At 38.4% G+C, this 16,601-nt stretch overlaps 1 protein-coding gene across 1 annotated transcript in view; it reads right to left on the bottom strand.

Moving 5' to 3' along the window:
* Positions 1–855: 855 nt before the first annotated feature.
* The window catches only part of CDS1 (CDP-diacylglycerol synthase 1), a 45,161-nt gene continuing 29,415 nt past the window's right edge, over positions 856–16,601 (bottom strand). The window contains exons 7-12 of the mRNA XM_021716232.1: positions 15,961–16,048; positions 13,367–13,435; positions 10,647–10,799; positions 9,080–9,199; positions 6,911–7,014; positions 856–3,673 (exon numbers count right to left, since the gene is read on the bottom strand). Coding sequence (XP_021571907.1) covers positions 3,544–3,673; positions 6,911–7,014; positions 9,080–9,199; positions 10,647–10,799; positions 13,367–13,435; positions 15,961–16,048 — 664 coding nt within the window. The 3' untranslated portion in view covers positions 856–3,543. The remainder of the gene's footprint in view (positions 3,674–6,910; positions 7,015–9,079; positions 9,200–10,646; positions 10,800–13,366; positions 13,436–15,960; positions 16,049–16,601) is intronic.

Genomic DNA, 16,601 nt, shown 5'->3' with positions numbered 1-16,601 from the left:
CTTCCCACCAGAGGTGGACAACAGAAGATGTGCAAACAGCAAGGAAGGAAGGAAACTAAGAGTTACGAGTCAGCTACTCTATGTTGGACAATGTGAGTTTTCTGGATCCTTAAGACAACCCTATGAGCAGGGAACACTAAGGTCCACCTCACAGCTATGCAAAATAAAAACTCCAGGAAACTCCAGGGCAGGGACCAGGGGCTGTCCAGAGACAAGTGGGAATGTGCACAGCTGGGTTCCCAGACTCTTCAGGAGCTCGAGAGCCTATGGAGTGTTGGCATCGGGCCACAGAGCATGATGGCAGCCAAAACAGACTTCCCCAGTCTCTGGATGGTTGAGAGCTCTAGTGAGGACTAGACATTATCCAGAGAGTCACAGACACAAGTATGCAATTACAAACTGCAAGTACCATAGAAGCTCAGTGTCTATTAAGAGGACATTGCTGCTCAGGACCAGCCTGGGCAACATAGTGAGACCCTGTCTCAACAAAAAAATCAAATTAGCTGGGTGTGGTGGTGAGGGCCTGTTGTCCCAGCCACACGGAAGGCTGAAGTGAAAGGATTGATCCCCTGAATACAGAAGGTGGAGGCTGCAGTGAGCTATGATAGTGTCACTGCACTCCAGCTGGGTGACAGAGTGAGACTCCAATAAAAAAGGGAAGATATTGCCACTCAGCACATACAGATGCTCAATCATCACCAGGATTTACTTATCCCCAGCCCTGAAGATGTCACCGTAGGTGTCAGTGATGGAATACACACAATTGGTACTTACATATACTCACCATTATTTTGTAAATACTAGTTGGATGAGGGAATATTTCTTCTCCAATGAGAAAATGAAACAACAAAGTCACAAAGTCAAAAATGTAGTTTATTTCACTTTTATTTTCCTACCTCAGCTTCAGTAAATAAGATTCAGAGAACTGATTGACACATATCATAAGCTATCACCCATGGACACCCTTTGTACAGTTTCTGCTTCTTTTCATTGAACAAGGTGATACTATCTTTGTTCAAACCAAAGTGCAAATAAGAGGATTCTACAAATGAAAAAAGAGGGGTGTGTGTGGCCATTTACTCTCAGATAGTAAATGTATATGCACCACCACAAGGGGAAAAGCACTGAAGAACCATTTGCATCCCACAGGTTAGAAAATCAAGCAAGGAATACCACAGGAGTATCTCCCAAAGTAGCAAATTTGGAACAATGAGTCATTACTGTGAAAGAAATTCCTAGTTTGTCAATTTTCCACCATCACATCAATACACTGAAATTTAAGCCCTATTCACAGTGCAAATATAAAAATGATTAAAGTCAGGTTTTTGTGGCAATCTTTTGCTAAAATATATTCTATTTTAATGTACATGCTATAAAAGTATGCTAAAAAGGTCAATCATTAGAGTTCCGTTAAAATTAAGAATTTACTTTTGTACATATAGGATGATGTACACCCAACTCTAAAAGTATATTTGAGAAAAGTTATTATTGGGACTCCAACTATTTCTAGCTTCATATTTTGTTTATAATAATTACTGATAATATCTGTATTCAGCAATGCTCTTATAATTCTGTATCTCAATGCCTCACCAATTACTTTAAGTAAAAATATAGCAGTCTTCTGTGTATTTCTAAGGAGTTCTTGCTTACACAGACTACCAACTTTTTAAAGTTAAGTTCCTAGCACAAAATTCTCATTTTACTTTTTAAACTTTGGCATCCTAAATTCTTTTATGACCAACAGTTGAAACTGTTAATGGGAAAATTAAAACACGAGATGTTGAAAATTAACTTGTAGGTGGCCTGATTTTTAAAGTGATCATGCCCTCCTGTAATAACATTTCGAATACCAGATCTAGATTTTTATGGAATAGTGTAAAATAGGCCAATGGAACACATCCAGTGATGACTCATGAACAAAATGCCTGTCAGACCAAGAAGTGGGACTTCTGGCCCTGAGTGTGCCGGAGCCCACTCTAATCATGTGACACGTGATGAAGTTGCTGGCTGGGGGATGGCATTTGTGGAGCCCAGGCAGGTCTGTGATCTGTTGTTTAAGTCTAGTTGTTGGACGGAAAAATAAAATAATTAAAATTTGTTGATTTAAACAAAAATATTTACTCTCTTCATTAGCAAAACATTCTTCAAAATATAGCTATTTTTCCCCTCTGAACATCTAACCAGAAGCACCGGGCAACTGTTGAAACTTTAGTGTTGGCTGTTTAATATAATAAATGCAGGTGTCCAGAACACACAGCAACACTCACTCATTTATGTCAACTGATAAGAAATGGACTCTCTGGTTCCAGTGTCCAGTCTACCAAAGAGAAGGTTTGGCATTTGTGTGCTTTTTGTTCTTGGTAGGAATCACATCTGCTTGATTTTTATTCTTGGAAGAAAAAATGACCAGTTGATGTCATCAGATTTTATAACATGATTCGAGAGAGCAACAGACAAAGGTTAGCCACTCCAGGAAGCTAGCCGGGGACGGAGTCTCCAGGCAGATCTTCCTCCTTGCTCGGTGAGGCGCCAGCAGGATGCACTGGACACCTGGAGGAGCAGCCGGGACGGGGAGCGAGTCACTTCTTCTCAGTTGAGCATCTCCTGCCCTGCCCCAGTTGCCACCGTGCCTTGCCACCCTACGCCGACCTTGCTATGTGCTCGTGGTCAGGACTTAGGGGAGCCAGTTCACAGGGAACCAAGCAACAGGAGAGCACGTGGCCAGCAGGTGGCCTATGCCTCACGCCTTGTTCTGTGGCTGTCCCCTGAGCTGCTGCCCTCTGTTGAGATCATCTGCGGGGGATCTGTACATTGTGCTCTTCACAGCAGAACTCTCTTGAAAAGCTTTTGCAAGGTCGTTTTTTCCCAAACAATTTGATCAGAAGTAGAGTTTGACAGCAGCTCCTACTAACAAACCAGTCATGGCTGAGATTTTAGTGTCCCTCTGCTTAATTTTGTACCTACCCAAGAGCAGACTATTCTCCCTTGCAAATGATTACTTCTTTGCAAAGTCAACAATCCTTTTTTTCCTTTGATCCAACTAAGTCTTTTATAAAATACTTCAGACTACATGAGGAGGAAGCCCAGGAGAACTGACTTCCTGTTGTGCCTTCCAATAAGACATTTTGCTAAAATTAAGAGCAACTCTTAATTTAAGTGCAAGAGTAAATAATTTGTGCAAAAGGGCACACTGCCAGGTGTGATCTCAAGACATCCTCAATGTACTATTTTATAGTGTTTGGTTCTTTCAAATATAAGTCTTTTAAATTATGAAACATAGCAAGTAAGAGGAAGGAAGTTCACATCAGAAAATACACTTTAGAAAAACAACAGGGTATTTTGCTGGCGATTTGCTACTTATTTCATAACTTAGATCAAGTAAGTGTTGGTTAAATATTCACAGTAATTTCAGAGAGAAACATTCATGTCGTAAAATGTCAATCTATTGCATTTTCAACCGTTTTCTGTACAATTACAAAGTTTTATCTGTCAGTGCTTTTCTGCAGAATTTCTTCTCGTCAGTCCTTCCCCCTCTGGATCCAGTTATACTTTCAATGTGGGTTGCAGGATTCCTTTCTCAGTGAGATGAGTCTTCAGAGTTTTATATATATTTAATTGCTGCTCTGGTTGAAGCACCAACAACTGCTGGAGCACTTTGCTGGGATTTGGGCCCCTGATAAGGCAGAGAAGACAGAGTTCATACTATTTTAATAGGACTAAATGAAGTACATACCCCTGATTTCAAATAAATCATTTCTTTCAGGGGCAGAGTGGCCATCTTTATGGAATTAAAACAGCTAATAAGAGCTCACTTGAGTATCCAATGTTTGTGTCAAGGGGATAAAGCACCCAGAACTCTGAGAAGCACACAGCCTAGATGTGGAAAGAAGGCACAAGCCCAGGATCAATATAGAGCAGTTTAGCGGTGCTGATCTAAGTTCCATGGACATTCTCAAAAGAGCAACATACATTAGGGGGGGGACAGGCATGAGACTAGACGAGACACAAAAACTATTATGTAAGAAAAGAAGCCTGGTGGATGAAGGATAAATAAAAAGGAAGGCATACAAACAAAACTTAAATGTTTAGCTTCAAGTAACTTTATACTACGGAAGGGACTTTGTTAAAGAAATATTCCCAGGGAATTTGAATGTCCAAGACAGAGAACACAAGAGCCCTGAGCCCAGCACTGAAGACCCTACCTGAGATATGCACTAGGTGCCACAGACTTCAAAGAAAGTCTACAGAAAACAAAATCAAAGCTGATCTGCTTTAAAATCCAATGGGAAAAAGCAAAATGTAAGTAATATATGGAGGATGCACAGAATTCTGAGAAGATATTTCCATGGGTAAATCAATGTATGATTTACAGTAAAGCCAGTTCAAATAGAATCACAGGAAGCAGAAATCCCAGCAGCAATGAAATGCCTGCTATATAGTGGTATCACAGTGAGGATGAGTAGAGGAACTATTTACTTTAAAAATCTTGACTAAAAATTGCACAAGAGCCTCGGGTAGCCATCCCGTGGGTCACCTTCATGCATATGGCTCAACTCATTTGCCAAAAAAACACTGTGGCCATTATACCATTCAGGCTCAAGTCTGGACACAGCTTGTCTTATTTCATTTCTTCAAAAGATTTAGCAACTTCATAGCATAAACCCAGAGTGGGGATCCACCGAGAAAAGGAAGGTTGTTCTAGCCAGTTCAGCTACATGCAAAATGGTGCAAGCAGGTGCTCCCAGCTGGCTGCATCCTGGCATTCTCACTATATCTCTCATAGTCTACAGATCTGCTTTGAACAGTGGACAGCATAGCCCAGTAGGACTTCCCTCTGCTGAGAGAACAGCAGATCGTTTAGAAAAGAGTAGGAGTTCATGTCCTAAAAACTGCCATTTTCAGGAAATAAATTTCTAAAGATTTAACCACTAATTACTAAAACAGAAATGTATCAATAAATAAATGATATTCAAATAGGCTAAATACTCCAATTAAGAAGACAAATACTGTCAACTGAGTATGCAAAACCGACACAAAAACAGTTAGCTATATGCCTGTTTGAAGAGAAAAGAGAAATACATTAAATACAAGGAGAAAGGTATGCTAAAAATCAAAGGAGAGACAAGGAAGCACTATGCAAACACTAACCAAAAGAAAGCTGATGTAGCTATCCTAATACCCAACAAAGTAGGCTTGAAAACAAGTAGTAAGGGTGCTATTATATAATGACAAAAGCATCAATTCAACCGATACAACAATCTTAAATTTGCATATAACTAACAACCTCAAAAGATATAAAGCAAAAATGTACAGTAATAGAAATAAAAAAAGATAATTTACAATCAGTGAGAGAAATTTGGCTCTCTTTGTAACTGACAGAATAAGCAGACCAAAAAACCCCAAAACAAAGTCCCCCCAAACCAGTACAGATTTAATTAAACTTCACCCAACTGACATATCCAACACTACATCCAATAATTGCAGAACGCACATTTGTTTCATGAGCACGTGGAACATACCAGAATAAACAATATGATGAGCCAGAAAGTCTCCAAAACCATTAAATACTGAAATCATAGAGGGTGTCTTTTCTAACCACAATGGAATTAACGCAAATAACAATACAGGAAGGAAAATGAAGAAATTTGCATTTGTCTGGACACAAATCAGTCCACTTTTAAATAACCTACATGTTAAAGAAGACACAATGCTGGAGACAAGAAAATATTTGTAACTGAATAATGAAAATACAAATATCATATCTTGTAGGGTGAGGTTAAAGATTTACTTAAGAGGAAATTTATAGTCTTAACAGATATACTAGGCAAGGCTGAAAATCAGTCTAAACTTTGTCTCAAGAAACTAGAAAAAGAACAGAAAACTGAACCAAAAAAAGGATAAAGGAATGAAAATGAGAGTGAAAAATCAATGAAGTAGAAAATACACAGTAAAGAAATTTAGCAAAATCAGATGATTTTTTGAAAAGACTAATGAAACTGATAAACCCTTAGTAAGACTGCCTCCCCCAAAAAAGTTAATACAAAAATTCTCACACTGCTATGGGTACATATTTAAAATGTGGATTTAGCGATCTCTGAATATGAGTTTCCCTCCAAATATCTCTAAGAAAATCCATGTTTTATATGGCTCAGGTTCTATTAATAAGTGTTCTGTCTGTTGGGTGAGTAGAAACCACAGAAAATAAAATTAACATGTGGTTTATGTGGTTGGCCTTCACACCCAAATTGGTATTCTAAGGCAGACCCAAAATATTAAGGTTTAATAACAAGAATGGACCACCATACCATATAAAATAGCAACACCCATCCACCCACCTGCCAGCTACCCCCATACACTCCCACGATGCCCTGGTCTGCTATATTTTTATCCATAGTACTTATGATCTAACAAACTATACTACTTATTTGTTTATTGTCCTTTTCTTTCCAACCCCACCTCCAACAAAAAAACTGAGGGCAAAGACTGGATTTGTTCTGTTTTCTGCTATCTTCATGCCTAGAACTTTCCATGACGTGACAGGTACTTGAGCAATAATTGGCAGACTGAATGAATTATGTTCTCCTCCTTCTTAACTCTTACATTCATGATCATTACCATGCCCACAGTTGAGAAATTAAATATTTTCACCTTTCAAATCCAATACCATGCATATTAACTGGATATTTAACTTGGTCCTGATATATACTATTGTTTTTTTAAACTTGCTCAAATGTATGTAAAACAATGACAATTTAACCATCCCACTCAAGGAACACCTCCAGGGGCCACCCATTCATTTTGATATTACAGATTCCCATCGACAGAAAGAGTTAACTTATTGAAACTCACGCCAATGGAGATGAAAACTCAAAGAAATCACCTTAAAAAAGTTTTTTTAATGTAAAAGTACCTTATAAAACTTGTGATATACACATGCACAAAAGTTGCCATCAAATACTGACAATCAAATCTGTCCATTATTCCACCATGTCCAGGAATGGTGTTTGCAAAATCCTTTAAAAACAAACAAATATGTTAGCAAATTTTCAAAAAATCACCAGTAATAACATTCCTATCTGTAAGTGTCTCTTTGGCATCATGGACTCATTCTGTAAGGAAAATACTTCACTCTTGAATTTTTTTACTAAATACAAACTTAATAGAATATGTCCCAAGAGATCAAAACCACATCTTCCAAATACATTCCCATTTTAGAATGATTTCTGAACTGACCCACAGTCTTCAACACTAAATAAACACTTAAATTTAACACGACTTTTCTTAGTTAAAACTTTTTCTAAATAAAAATTCTATCAGCTATTGCTAATCAAATTTTGTTATAGCCTATCCTTCTGTGTAACTATTTGGGGAGCTATTTTAGTGTTGTTGACAGATGTATAACTGGTTCCAACTCATGTTTATCCTAACAGTTCTTACTCTGAAATAAACATTTTACTGCTATGATAAGTATTTCTTCTTTTTTTAAAGTGTTAGGGTAAAAAGAAAATCACAGCTAGCTTATTTGGGACACGTTAGCCATTGAATGGCCAAACTGAGGGAACAGGTATTAAGTCTCTACACACTGACTCTGTACAGATATATCCACGTGTCTGAGTGCCCCAGAAATGCACATGACTAATCACTCTTTGAAACATCTCAAATGCAATAGCAATAGCTCCTTCATTTCAGGCACGCCAAAAAAATGCCGAAATTCAACAAAAAACCTTTAATTGAAGACATCAAAAAAAGTACCATCCTAAATATAATATTTCTCTGTTTAAAACAACTATTGAAAAATTCTTTGGTCAGTTTTTGCCAACTAATTTCTGCCCTTCCGTACTATCTGAAAGCATGACAGAGCTGTGGGAACCCAGTGCCACTCTGCTGCTGGCAGTACTTCGCAAGACGCTTATCCTGCACGGCAGCTGCTGGATTCTCTGTGGACCTATGCTGTGCCCCCTAGCAGGCAGTGAGTATCCTGAAAACAGGGATGACACCTTGTATGCTTTCATATACTGCATTCCACCTTACATGGTAACTTCCCCACAGCAAGTGCTCACCGAGGAAACTGATTTTCCTAGCCTCTCAGGCCCGACCTGGTCTGGCCCCACTCGACTCTGCAGCCTCATTTCCTGCTCTTGCCCACAGCCACGCGTTCTAGCTCAGCTTCAAACAGGCCAACCTTTTCCATTCCTCTGTGCTCTCTGGAATGCTCTTGCACAGATTTCTCTGCAGGACTTATTCTCCTTTTCCCTCAGATCTCTGCTATGTGGCACCTATGCAGAAAGGCCTTCCCCGATCACCCCACCTTCAACAGCTGCTCTCTAAGCCCTGAATGGCACAACATTCCACCCCAGCTTAATGAAGCCATGTGTGAGAGGCTAAGCTAATATTTCGGAGATAGCATGTGGCTTTATGATGATCTTACATAACATGTAGGGATAATTTTAAGTATCTGGGGCAGGGTTGGGCAAACTATGTCCCAGAGACCAAATCTAGCCTATTTTTTATAAATTAAGTTTTATTAAAACCCAGCCACAGTCATTCACTGACATATTGTCTATGGGGGCTTTCACACTACAACATCCAAAGTCAGAGTTGAGAAGCTGCAATAGAACATATGGTCTGCAAAACCTGAAGAACAGAACATCAAACTCTTTCAAACAGAAAGAGTCTGATGACCCCTGATCTAGCAGAATAAATGGTGACCTATCCAGAGGCTCTTCTGCATAACCATCAAGTGAGACTGTGGCAAAACACTAAGCCTCAGATGATTCAGATCTGGATTCTTGGATGAGCACTTGCAAGACCAAGATTCTGTGTCTAAACCAACATTATGGGGTGCATCCCATCCCACTTCTATAAACGAAGCTGACCTAACACTTAAAATGTATTAACACAGTATGACCAAAACCTAATGAGAAAGAATGTACTCATATCAGCTAGGCAGCCTTTCTGTGAGGATGAAACAAGTAAGATGTAAAAGTTTTTATCTAGGGTCTTAATGTAGACCAAGAGTGAACCAAGTTGCAACTAGGTTACATTCTCTAATAATGCAACAAAGAATCTAAACACACACCTTGATTTTGAAAGCTCTTTTGAATCCACTGGCAAAGAATCCTCCAAATGGGCCAATTAAAGATGCAAATGTTGACAGAGCAATACTATGAATCTGGAAAGGATACAAGCTCACTGTTTCCTAAAGAGGAGAAAGAAGGGTAGGCATGGTACTAACATTATTAAACTTGTACTTGAACATGCCACCTAATATAAGAACCATGATATAAACAGTAGGTAAAAGCATATACCACATTTTTGTTAATTTCACAAACATTAAGGTTTATGGGAGAACAATGTATGGTAAGCTCTCTGCCCCATCTTCTCCAGTCTCCCAGCAAGCACAGGGACAGTCACCGGCAGGCTGAACTCTTACAGCTGGCAGGCTACCTTCTAACTTATCTAGAACTTCAACAACAACTGGGTGGTAGGCTTACTAAGAAGCAGCTGAGTTCACTTCTAAATTTAATTTTTTTTATGAATAGTCCTTTGTTTTTGTAATTAAATAATTTATTTTAATATTGTATTTTATAATTATTTTTGGTTGTTCACTTTAATTTTATATGAGGAAATAAGGGAAAAGTGGGCCTTTTCTCTTAAAACTAAGTTAAATGCTATAGAAACACACAAAAATAAGAAGCTTAAAGAGAACTACCAAAATGAGCATCAATGAGACAACTACAAAATATTTAGGGAGAGGATTATAAAAAATGAGAAGAATTCTATAGTTCAATTATTTTGCAAATTCATAGTTCTTGTTCCTTTTTAAATAGCCTACAACCATAAATTACAGACAGTGCTTGACGGGTGTAGTTCAAGAAAGATGTTTGAAAACACCAATTTTAGCAACTGTATCAAAGCAATAGCCTTGGTCTTTATCAAACATTAGCAGCATCAGAAGTTTTATAGCAGGTAACAGCTCAGACATGGAAAAATATCTTGGAATCCACATATTGAGCATTCAAGGAGATAAATAATTTGTTGGCTAATTTACTTCTCAAAAATTATGAATTTTAGTTAAAATAAAATTTTCAGATACAAACAAACACATTCATGACTGATTCCCCATTTTAGCCAACCAGCCAGTCTAATGTTCCCAGTCTAATGACAGGGATCAGGAGGGTTCTTCTAGAGGGCATGTCAACATCTTTCAGTGCAAGGCTTCAAAGAACCTTTACACATGCTTTAGGAAAAAAACTAATTTTATTTATTTTATTTGTTTATTTACTGTTTGAGATGGAGTCTCACTGTTGCCCATGCTGGAATGCAGTGGCACACTCATAGTCACCGCTGCCTCGACCTGCTGGGCTCAGGCGATCCTTCCGCCTCAACCTTCTAGGTAGCCGGAACTACAGGTATGCACTACCATGCCCAGCTAATTTTTCATTTTTTGTAGAGATGAGGTCTTGCCAAGTTGCCCAGGCTGGTCCCGAACCCGTGGACTCAGGCAATCCACTCGCCTCAGCATCCCAAAGTGATGGGATTACAGGCTGAGCCACCAAGCCCGGCCCTGAATCCCACTTTTAAAGGAAGTTTAATCTTTGGAGTGGCAGATCCCCAATCATGTTTATCTTAACTATTACTCTTACCTGTCTCAACACTGCCTTTAGAAAGGGTGGAAGTGAATAACTCTGAAGCTGGAAAAGTTCTGAAGGCTCACATTCAGTAACAAAGGAGTTGACATCACTTCGGTATTCCACCGGGCAGACAAAGTACTGGTATTTGGATAACACATAAGCAGCCTGAATAACAAAGCAAGAGCTCATGAAATATTGCCTAAAGATATATGTTTTAAGTTATATGTCAGAAATGCCAGAAATAGAATGTCAGAATTTCTCTGTATTACAATTTAAATTATTAGACAATATTCTGCTATGCATTTTCAAAGTTAGATGGTCATAATTTTCCCAGTAAAAGACCTGAACGACCTTTAGTAAAGGAAAGAGGTGGGGTTTTTTTGTTTTTGTTTTTTGTTTTTTTGAGTTGGAGTCTCACTCTGTTGCCCAGGCTGGAGTGCAGTGGCACGCTGCTCATGGCCACCACAGCCTCAAACTACTGGGCTTAGGCAATCCCTCTGCTTCAGCCTTTCAAGTAGCTAGAACTATAAGCACGCACTACCATGCCTGGCTAATTTCTTGATTTATTGTAGAGACGAGGTCTTGCCATGTTGCTCAAGCTGGTCTCGAACCCCTGAGCTCAGGTAATCCTCTTGCCTCTGCCTCCCAAAGTTCTAGGATTATAGGCTTGAGCCACCATGCCTGGCCAAGTTTTTTTTTTTTTAAATCGAGACTGTAACTCTGTATGACCATAGTTATAAGGGTATACAAAAAGGGCTGACATTTGTTGCAAACAAGATTTTATTAATTTCATCAGTTAATAATTAACCAGTGATTAGGAAATATAAAATAGTATAGGTGAAAAAACATCATTGTTTTTAGCCAGTTCAGAATACTTTGACTAAATTATTCTTTCCCTGGTTACATCACTGCAATTTTTTTTCTTTTTTGAGGAAGAGTCTCACTCTGTTGCCCAGGATAGAGTGCAGTAGCATGCTTATGGCCACTGTAGCCTCAACCTGCTGGGCTTAGGCGATCCTTTCACCTCAGCCTACCAAGTAGCTGGAACCACAGGCACATGTCACCACACCCAGCTCATTTTTGATTTATTGTAGAGACAAGGTCTTGCTGAGTTGCCCAGGCTGGTCTCAAACCCCTGGACTCAGGCAATCCTCTCACCTCCATCTCCCAGTGTGCTGGGATTATAGGCGTGAGTCACTGTGCCCGATTCCTCACTGCAATTTTTAAAATGAGCTGCCCTCAGTCATGGAAGTAAAAAGATACCTAAGATAAAATATCTTTTTATAAATTTAAACTGCATAGTTTATTCTATTTTTCTTGCAGTCATTCTGCCTATTATTTTGTTTGAGAATGATTAACAGAAATTCAGATGGCATTAGGAAATATAGACTGATTTTGCTTCCAAACAACCAATTTCTTCAAAACCATTTATTAGAAAAATTACATAATTTCCTTCCTTATATTTTGCCATTCATTCTTATGGAGTAGCTCTTTAACTTCTTCCAATGACATGGTTATCCCTGTAGTATTTCCTAGTTTTTAATAATAACCTAGTCTTATAGAATTAACTTAATGTTTTAATTGACTTACCATGTAATGTAAAAAACATAGGATTAAATTATTTCTCATTGTCCCACTTGTCAATTATTATCTAATCAATATTTTACCACAAAAACTCAAATTCTATTGGAATTTTACTGAGAACGAGCTAAATTTATAAACTAAACAGACAAATTATGGTGGTTTCCTCATCAGGATCATTTATCTATATATTTGCTCCCTCTCAAAATTTCATGTTGGGCTGGGCACAGTGGCCCACACCTGTAATCCCAGTTCTTTGGGAGGTGGAGGTGAAAGGACTGCCTGAGCCTACAGGTTCGAGACCAGCCTGAGCAACAAGGTGAGACCTTATCTCTACACTAAATCAAAAAATTAGCTGGGGTAGTGGCACACACCTGTAGTTCCAGCTACTCAGAAGGCTGAGGCAGAAGGAATGCCTGAGCCCAGTAGGTCGAGGCTGTCATGGTTGTTACTACTCTATATTTGGATACAGAAAATAACTACAAATTTTAGAGACTAGACTGTTAAAAAAATTAAACTCCCTAATAGTATTTTTGTATATTTATCTTATATCCAGTCATTTTGCTGTAGCCTTATTGATTTTTACTAGATACCTTTTAACAAAAACCTAAATTCCATAAATGTAAATTAACTTTTAAAACATGAAACATGAATAATAGTCATTATTCATGACTATAAGTGAGCATTAATGATTTATAATTAACAGACTCTTCCTGCAAATTGGGCTCACAGCAGTAACCACCCATTAGCCAAGTGTGTTAACAAAGCAGAGCTCATTTGCATTCTCTGCTATTACTCATAGCCACCACCTGTCGCAGCACTTGTGTCCCCCATAAGACAGAACAGCTACTAGAAACTACTAAAACATAAAGCACAACAGTGGATCTCAAGCCTGGCTGTACATTAGAACTACCTGGGGAAGGTAGTTGGCCAGGGATAAGGCTGAGACATAGATTTTGTTTAAGTTCTCCAGGATTCTACATGCAGTCAGGATAAGAGGTACTGAGATACAGAATTGGTTTTACTCAGTAGGTTTCAATTAATGTATCATTAGCATTTTGTGGTTTAATTCTTTTAGGCTTAGGATACACTAATAAACTTGGTATAGTTTTTCAAAATATACATAAAGTAAAAATCCCAGTAAAACTCACAGTGAATCCAAACACGACTGTAGAAAAGAAACCGCCAATGAATCCTTCCCAAGTCTTTTTAGGAGACAACTGAAAAAAGCCAAATAATATTAAAAAGCATTACTGCACTCATAAAATACACAATACATATGCAAACTTTGTTCAAGGAGTTCTCAATACCTCGTACATCTTTTCTTACTTTTTTCTTATTGGAATAATTCAAAACCCTTTTCCTTCTTTCAATTATCCTGATTTACTAATGAAAATCTCCCTAGTAGAATATAAAAACATAGGCCTTCAAAGATCTGACATGCTGTAACTATAAGTTTGTTCCTATTAAATACCCTCAACTTAACTGTTTTTTTCCTCTCAAAGGACTGTATACTGAAATAACTATCCCATAACTTTTAGGCTTATATAAAATTCTATAATCTTTGACATAAGTTCGTGGGAAAAAGATGGAGATATATTAATTCCAAGTAACATGGTCAGTACTGCCCTACTGACCAAAAACAGAATGAGTACAACAAAATATGAACACTCTAGCATATGAGATTTCCATATATTCCTAATATGCTATCCACACAGATCTCTTTTCTGAAATGGCAAAATACTGCACAGCCCCAAATATTGAATGTTCTTCAGTACTCATACATTCAACCCCCTTTTTTCACACAATTCACGTCTTTCTCCAGGAAGAAAGAGACACGTTGTTCTTTTAAGAACAGATCCTGTTTGTTTCATATTCAGGCTGTTGTTGCCCAGTCAATGGGGCAATTTAGGGAGAGAAATCTGGGTGGATATCTGGAACTCAGTGGTATGGGGATAGGTAGAAAGGGTGCAGGAATGGAAGGTGCTAGTTGCCCACAGGTTCTGTTTATGGTAAGTTCTGTTATGTGGATGGGGATTTGGTCATCAGATCATTGATGGGGACAGAAGCCAAGCATCAGAGTGAAGTTTCTCAAGACAGAAACGGGTTACAGGCTAAGCTATGAGAACTCTTTATAGACCTCTTGGTCTGATGTTCATGAAGCCTAAAACCAAAACAGCTGGCAGAAATGGTTTCTTGACCAATCTGATAACAATTCTGCCATGGAGAAGGGACAGATACACCTTTCTCTAGAATGATTTTGTATTACTATCATAAAGTAGAAGTGTACTCAAATTCAAAAGTTTCTAATGATTATTTTAAAGATAGCTTATCACATTAAATTGATTCATATTGATTGGGAGTTAATTGTTAAATTATCTAGATATATTATATAACTAATCCAGTCTAGTAAATTCACTTGAAAGCTATGTTTAAATCAGTCGCTGAGATTCTTCCACAGCTGCAACAACCTTTCTGAAACCAAAAACTTCTTAGTGTGTGCTGAACTCAATCTTGAATATTACATCACACCTACTTTGAAGCAGGTGTAGAAACATCTTTAAAACTTATAGTTTGCTTGCCAGTATCTCTGCAGCTCAGCCTGATGCTCTGTGTGTGCTGATGCTCTCAGCTGATACTCTCTGTGTGTTCCAAAGGAGGAGTTTATGGAAGGTTTTTTGAAGGACCAGGGAGTCCATGAATGCCTCTGTGAATGCTAAACCACCCCCACACCACTCTGGACAGAAACTTTTTCTATTTGAACAACAGTCTCAATTCCTTTAAAACTACCCATATAAAAATATCAAAACAACCACCTAATATATTTGTGAGACTATTGTAATAGCCTTTGCTTAATATGCAAATCGAGTGAATGCTATCTGAAGCCCCAGCATAAGCAACTCTTTTTTAAGAAATCAGTTCTGGGGAGGGCACACAGCAACAAGAGTACCTACATAATGAACATTTGTATACCTAACCCTGAATTGTACCCCACATCTGTAAAATAAAACAAATAAGTCAGTTCCATAAAATGGCTTGACTTCCATGAAGGACTGACTTACTTCTTCCCCCAAATGAGATCTAAAAACTTAGTTTTTTTCCTTCTTTGCCTCCTGTTCTTATCCTTCTTTGCCTATAAACAGAACCAAATCCAAGGCAAAATAACACAGTCTGCTCCTGTGTACTTTCTTCTCTTGTTTTAACCTTCCATTATTACTTGCATTTTATCAATATTTTATTGTAGGTCTCAAAATCTTTTGCTTGAAATGAGTTTGATGTTTAAGTCTTACAAATGGACATGAGCATGTGAAGACAGTGTACTTGATTCTTTTAGAAAGATGGGAAAAGGAGGGGAGGGATGATGAGGCAGCTTGAGGGAAGAGCAGAGTCAAGGAAGGCTTGTGCATAGGTTTGTTGGGCAATATGAGGAAGAGCTGCACCAAAGAGCTGCAAGAAAGAAACTACAGAAAGACGAAAAGAGTCTTCACGAGGGAGAGGACACCTGACGGAGTCCAGCCGTTATAGAGGAACCAAGAGAATGCCTGAGGAAGAACCCAGGTGGAATGATTTGGAGATATGGCTCACTGCTCCTACCCTGCAGCTACCAAATGCAGCTAAGGAAAAGCAAAGCATCTCAGAGATTGAAAAAAAAAAAAAGTCAACAGCACCAAGTTGTTGGAAATGTTCTCCAAGAGCTAATCTCAGAGGTTATGGTAGTGACTTGCTTATAATAATTTTCCATTACCTTAATTAATGGAGTTCTTCCAAAAAAAAATCCAAAAAGGTAAGCAGTGATATCATTGCAGATAACGCTTGATATTGGAACAAGGAACCTGTATTAAAAAAAAAGTCAGCAGAAAAAAGATCATATGATTAAGTGGTAAATATTCCTACAGGCTATGACTCATAATGACTAATGGAAGAAACTTTGGATTGCATGGTAGCCTCGTCCAGAACATAACACTTGCCAAAACATTTGTAGAAATAATAAATATCAACCAAATTTGTCCATGTAGCAACTTAAGTATTTAAGCTTCATGGGAGTAATGCAAAACCATTCTTGAAGGAGGTGTGTCTGTCTCTTCTCCATGGCAAAACTGTTATCAGATTGGTCAAGAAACCATTTCTGCCGCTGTTTTGGTTTTAGGCTTCATGAACATCAGGCCAAGAGGTCTATAAAGAGTTCTCATAGCTTAGCCTGTAACCCGTTTCTGTCTTGAGAAACTTCACTCTGATGCTTGGCTTCTGTCCCCATCAATGATCTGATGACCAAATCCCCATCCACATAACAGAACTTACCATAAACAGAACCTGTGGGCAACTAGCACCTTCCATTCCTGCACCCTTTCTACCTATCCCCATACCACTGAGTTCCAGATATCCACC

Source organism: Carlito syrichta, unplaced genomic scaffold, assembly GCF_000164805.1.
Source record: "Carlito syrichta isolate Samal-C Ts95f unplaced genomic scaffold, Tarsius_syrichta-2.0.1 Scaffold308491, whole genome shotgun sequence".
NCBI classification, from domain to species: domain Eukaryota; kingdom Metazoa; phylum Chordata; class Mammalia; order Primates; family Tarsiidae; genus Carlito; species Carlito syrichta.
Note: the sequence above shows the minus strand (reverse complement) of the source record. Positions and strands in the feature narration are given on the sequence as shown.